At 38.6% G+C, this 6657-nt stretch overlaps 1 protein-coding gene across 1 annotated transcript; it reads left to right on the plus strand.

Annotated features, from left to right (window-relative positions):
• The first annotated feature begins 268 nt into the window (after window positions 1-268).
• Window positions 269-3934, plus strand: LOC129235515 (cilia- and flagella-associated protein 36). The gene is made up of 5 exons (XM_054869402.1): window positions 269-436; window positions 521-720; window positions 812-978; window positions 1069-1225; window positions 3547-3934. The coding sequence occupies exons 1-5, from the start codon at window positions 334-336 to the stop codon at window positions 3868-3870; spliced, it is 951 nt and encodes a 316-aa protein (XP_054725377.1). The 5' UTR covers window positions 269-333; the 3' UTR covers window positions 3871-3934.
• The last annotated feature ends 2723 nt before the right edge of the window (window positions 3935-6657 follow it).

Consider the following 6657-nt stretch of genomic DNA (forward strand, 5'->3'; position numbering starts at 1 on the left):
TTTCACAGAGATTCGAACCTACGTACTCCGGATGGTACTCATACATCAACCCACTCGGTTATGACGGCCGTTTATTGTTACTACACTCATAAAATAAAATTTCACTACAAATGCGCCCATCCCTTATCTCAAAATCCTGTCGACGCCTTTGTTAGTAAGTATGGTTGTCCTGACAACACCTTTCGCAAAAGCATATGACCACAACAAACGTATCTGCCTTGAACACCACTTCCTATGGCGCTTCAGTGCGAAATCACAGTCATTCGATTTAAGTTGTCGTTCAAGTCAAGTGGAAGAAGACACTAACAAAAAAAAATTTGTATAAATTCCAACATGGCCTCTGAAGATTCATGGGTATTGGACTCGTTGGTGTGTTTTTTGCATGGACCTGTTTGGAATGCGCCACTGCAGACATTTATAGAAGAAAAGTCCTTAGGTATTTGTAGTGGAATATTTAAATTTTTGTAATTTTTTTTCTGTTTTTTTGAAAATTTTATTCATGTACAATTCCCATTTGCAGTTTTCGATCCCAATATGCAAATCGCTGAAGATAGTCCCGATATTGTTGTCATACATAATGAGTACAAAAATCTGGTTGACTACATGTTGGGCAGTTTTATGGAGGAAATGCAAATTACGCCCGAACAATTTGAGACGGCTTGCTTGGAGGGTCGAAATCCGGATAATCATTTACATTTTCATCAGGGGCTCTTTCAGCAGGTGAATACGTAATTGTTGGACTTAGTGTAGCAACTATTCATTTTCTTATTCTTGCATTTTTTTATTGCGTCTTTTTTCCATCGCTTTGTAGATCTGGGCGGCCAATGATATAAAAATGTTCATACGCATGATGACCCAACGGAATGTCGAGTTGCAATTGCAGGCATTGGATCTCATAGAGAAAAATCAATTGGCATTGCTGCAGGAAAGCGACCTGGTTGATAACGCCAGTCCTACGGAGAGTAGTTGCTCACATTGGTTGGTTGTGTTTGTTTTTGTTTTTGTGTTTTCCAAATGCTTTTACTCGTATTGATGTCACGTAATTTGCGTAAAATTGCAAATTTTCAGCGAAAAATATGACGAAGCCGTCGAGGATTTTATAGCGAAGTCCATTGAGAAAGAACTCGAGAGCCCCGAAGCAGCAGTAACTCCGGAGCCGGAAAGCATAGACGCAGCTGTGAATGATAAATTTGAGCGGCTTAATTTGTTCTTTGAGAATCAGAAGGTACTTTCTAAAACGCATTTGTATTTTTGAAGTGAAACTTCTTAGGCATCGAGAAGTGGCGGATCGAAGGCGCTTAACACGTTGAGCGCGACTCCGGTGCCTGGGGACTCCCGTCTTTTTGTGGGACCGACAGTATTAAAGTTAAAAGATAAATGTAACCTTCGGCCGGTGTAGGCGAATGGGCTGGTGCGTGACTACCATGCGGAATTTAGAGAGAACATAGGTTCGAATCTCGGTGAAACACCAAAATTAAGAAGAAGTTTTTTCTAATAGCGGTCGCCCCTAGGCAGGCAATGACAAACCTCCGAGTGTACTTCTGCCATGAAAAAGCTCCTCATAAAAAATATCTGCCATTCGGAATCGGCTTGAAACTGTAGGACCGTCCGTTTGTGGAACAACATGAAGACGCACGCCACAAATAGGAGGAGGAGCTCGGCCAAACACCCAAAACGGGTGTACGCGCCAATTATAACCTGAATGAATGTAGTCAAATATACTTTTAATGAACTTTATTGAAGCATTCTAAGCAAAAGTGTGGCTGGAATTTACACCTGTAAGAAAATGTAACTACTTTTTTTGTTGAATTTTTGCTTTCTTAGTCCCAAATAATCTTGAATTTGCATCATAACAACCAGAATAATATTTCCGAACTTAATGGATGTCTCCTTACTTTTTCTGTAATTTATGAACAATTTTTTCTTGCAGATAAGGAATTCATTCATCTACTCGCCGGGTGGGTCCATTTACCAATTGTTTCCCAAAATTCCTAAAGTTCCTGATATTTATTTTTCGGTTACTTTTTGAAAGAGGAGCAGGGAATTGATCGCTGATATTCTATTATTACATACTACAGAGCGACAGCTTTCTGCCGGCCGAGGGAAAAGGTCAGAAATATCGACGCCGCCCTCAACGTGTTAATATTAATTTGATGCAAAAGTGCAAATCCAAAGCAGGAACTAGTTTTATTAATAACCCGAGATTACAGTATTAACCTAAGTTTTAGTCTCGGAACATCGCCCAAAATGTTAAATTTTCCCAAAAAAATTTCCTCTTAAAGCTTTTAGCTAATTTTTGGTTAGTCAAAAATTCGAGAATTTTAAAATGTGGTGGAAGAGACGATCCCGCACTTTCTGTGTGACTGTCCTGCTCTATCCAGACGTAGACTCGCTATTTTGGGTAGATAATCCTTTAATGAATTGGAAGATCTCGGCTCTGTCGGAATTCAGGATCTTACAAAGTTTTTGAAAAGTACACACTGGTTTTAGGAGGGATAAGGACAAGTTCCCCAGGCGGCATAAAAAGAGGCCATGAGCCTGAGTGTGTCCCACAGTGGACAACCGCTTCCACCTAACCTAACCTAAAATGTGGTTGTAGAAAAAGGCAAAATACTGAACGTTGAGTCTTCTAAAATCTTTTACTCGTAAAACCAGTCAAAGAAAAAAACAATTTTGCAAGAATTTTTCGAAAATTTTTTATAACTGGAAATATTGTGCAGTCGTGTGACAAAAAGGGAAAACTTTGCAATACGATTGAATTTCAAAGAACAAGTGAATGTATTACCCCGATTTTATTTAAAAAACCCGTATTTTTTCGGTACCTAAAAATTCTTAGTCCTGAAATCTCGGGACTAACATCTCTAAAGCAATTGCTTAGCAAAATGTTTAAAATGCCAAGTGGAGCCGATTTAGCCATGACTTACTGTTTGTGTGTTCCATTTTTCGGGATGATTCAGACCAAAAATTTAGATATTTAAAGAAGCTTGGTGCCTATGCGGGTCTTGGCTCAATGTATGTTGATACGAGTATTGAAAATAAGAAAAATAGTGAGCCAAGTACGCCTAACATTCATATAACGCATGTAACGGTAATTTTCAAAGTAGTCAAGAAAGTAATATTTCTTACATGGAAATAAATACAATTAGAACCAATTTTTTTAAAATGGGCGAGTCACTAATTTCGCGAAAATAAAGAAATGCGTCTTGTTAGAAATAAAAACATGCGCTGGGTCTTTAAAGTTAGGCTCTTACGGAACCTATTCTCTTTTAAGTGGCCGCCGTAGCCGAATGGGTTGGTGCGTGACTACCATTCAGGAGTGCGTGGGTTCGAATCTCCGTTCATGATTTTTTTCCTAATAGCGGTAATGGCAAACCCATAAAAAACCATTTGCCGTTCAGAGTCTGCTTAAAACTGTAGGTTCCTCCATTCGTGGACCGTGAAGACGCACGCCATATGAGGAAGAGCTCGGCCAAACACCTAACAGAAGTTTATGCACCAATTATTTATTTTCTTTCTCTTCTTATTCCCTTTCTCTGCTTTTCACAGGTCGATCCCGAAGATGTTGTGTCGAGACAGGAGTATCTTCGTCAGCAACGTGATAAAATCATTGAAATCAAGAAAAAGACACGCGTCAAACAGCTGCTCGATACGGTGGCACGTAAAAGTGCTACTGATTTGGTATCCACTGGTCGTCCATCTTCGGCCCAAGCGGCCCAGAAATTACTGGAAAATGGTGGAAAAACAACTGAGCTGCTAGAGAAGGAGAAAGATGCTGAAGGCCAAGGTGGAGATGAGACGCAAAGTTCAGCATTGCAGTTGCGTAAGACTTTGGCTAAACGTTTGCGCGCCGAAGTGGTGGAACATCAGTAGACAAGTCACCCGAAAGTTGCAATGTAGCAGAGCTTTTACTATTACTTACACTTGAATGCAATAAATACATATATTATATAAATAAGCCTAATTTAAAAATAATAAATAAATTATATAAAACTAATATTTTTTTGGGAGACAAAATACTTATACAGGGTTTTTTAATAGGGGTGTCTTATCTTTGAAATGTCATTTTCGCATATTTAGTATTTCCGGTAATCCGATATCCGGTAATGAAGCAAGTGAACTTGCGAAATGTGAGGGTGGAGAGATCGAAAGAGAAAACAAATGTGAAATACTTCACATGATTAGAATGAATCGATTCGAAGCCATTATCTGGAATAAGATCTTTCTTATACGACAACAAAGATATGCGTGTAGACGTATAACTTACTTACAAGAGCCCATTGGTCATTGAAGCCTCGTTCTTGCGCTACACCCTTACAATATTACATTAACTCATGCCAAGAAGCCTCCTGACCGTTTGAAGAGCTGAATCTGTGTTAGAAGAGTTTAGGAATAATAGCAGAGGGATCGAAATGATCAGAAGGTTCGTTTCTGCGCATGCCAAATCTTTACCGTTTCAAAGTTAAGGAGACTTGTTTAGTAGTGAAAACTCAAACTTTAAATCATCTTTCGTCATTTAGAGTGAAATGTCTAATTAAGTACCAGGAGCGAATCAAATCCCCTATAGCATGCTTTATGAGTTTTAAAAGAGTAGTAATGCAACAGTTGCTACCAAAAACATTCGCGATGTTTATCCAAGTACTTTAGATGTTTGTAAATGCCAAATGTGGTTTTCTAAATTCAGAGCCGATAATTTCGATCTTTCCGACTCACACCGATCAGGAAGGCCAACAACTTTAGGCGATGACGTATTAAGGGCGGAAGTAGAAGCAAATACGTGTCAGATAATCGAGGAACTGTAAAATACTCTTTTAACTAACCTTGGTCGACCATCCAAAAATTGCAAACAAAATGCTGAAACAAAGAGAGCAGGTGTTTGTGTTTCGCGAGGCAGGTCACTCGCAAATACCTTTACGAGAAATTAAAATTGATGACGTGTAATAGGCATCAAAGTATGATTATTCCCAAATATGCCTACTTGTTTTCATCAAGGCTGTTCATTGATGCTGTGAGGCTCTGGAACTCAATTCCTGAATCTTTCAAAGTTGTGATCAGTAAGAGCAACGACAAAAAGGTAATACACGATTACTTTAATTATATTTAATGAGTGTAATTAAACTTTTATAAGCCTATGTAAATCATTCTCTGAATAAACTGGAAACAATGGGCTTGTTGCTGGCATAAGTCGAGCTGTTTCGTCGGCTCGCTCGTTGCCTCGTGGCCTGGTACCCATATAATGTTGATCTTTTTTAAGTTCCGAATACAAAGGTATCTTATTTTTTCAACCAATTTGCTACTACTATAAATGTTTTGTATGGCTTTAATAGACGACATGCTATCCGTACAAATGGGGAATTTTCCTTCATTACACTGCGCGAAATCCGTTGCTTTGTATATGACCATTGCTTCCGCTGTGAACACCGAGAAATGTTCAGGTAACTGGCCTCCAGAAATGAGCAATCCTTGTTGATTAACTACAGTTAACGTGGTGTTATTGCTTGTTTTTGATCCGTCCGTATATAAAAAATTCCAATTGTTGTTCCGGTAGTTTCTTTCCTGTTCTGCGAAGAGTTGTTGATAGGTCGAACTACTTGTCGTAGATTTATTAAGTGCGTGAAGAACGGTGTTGAAATTTCGTTTATATATAAACCACGATGGTTGGTAGTTTAATTTAGTGCAGCTCCTAGCTGGAGTCAAATCAATCTCTAAGCCATATGAAATACAGCGGCAAATTGTGGACTTGAGCCTATATCTACGTTTGTGTCGGAACGCCGATATGTAATGCTTGTGCAAAATATGATTCGGAATAAGTAGCCATGTCGCTTCGATTACACGTTCCTTTATAGTAGGGAGACCAGCTTCTGCCAAAACGCATTTTACGGGGGATGTTGGGAACGCGTTTATACTACGTCGAACAGCAGTATGGTATGGAGCATCAAGTAACTTAATAATATTAGTATTAGCGGTCCATTCGTACACAGGTAGGCCGTAGTCTTTCTTAGAAAGTATCATTGCTCTAGTGATATTGACTAAGGTGTTTCCTAAATTTATCTCTAAGTTTATTTATATATACATAGCTTTAAGTTTGCTTTGTAAAAAAGTGAGGCTGGATCTGTAGCCTCCTTTTTTAATAATAAATTGACAGCCTGCAGACGTGCTCATGGTGGACATTCAAATGATGTAATTTTCCACACGCAATTCTTAAGAATCATATTTCGAATAAAAATAGTGAAACCTGGAATCTAAAGAATACAAATTTTGACATGTTTTACTTTAAAACAACATCTAGGCGCGTCTTTAGAAATACTCTATACTTTGATTAATCCATTTTAACAAGTTGACGAACACTTACGTCTATAGCCATCAAATCGAAGTTCTCTAACATATGTGGCCTGACGGTAATAATCATCCAAACCGAAACGGTTGTTTGTAGACACTACGGCTATAGCGTCACAAATGTGCATATACCGGCTTACAAGTAGAAGAGTAAATAGGAAGGGTCCGCGGCAAGAAATAACACGTCGTAAGCTTAGAAGAGGAGAACATATATGGCGACGTCAAAATCGTGCCCAAATGACAATAGGAAAAGAAGAAACTAATTGAAATGGAGAATTATAATCAGTATATGTGAAGTGTTGAGAGAACAGCTCAGAGGATGCC

Source organism: Anastrepha obliqua, chromosome 1 (genome assembly GCF_027943255.1).
Source record: "Anastrepha obliqua isolate idAnaObli1 chromosome 1, idAnaObli1_1.0, whole genome shotgun sequence".
Classification (NCBI taxonomy): Eukaryota; Metazoa; Arthropoda; class Insecta; order Diptera; family Tephritidae; genus Anastrepha; species Anastrepha obliqua.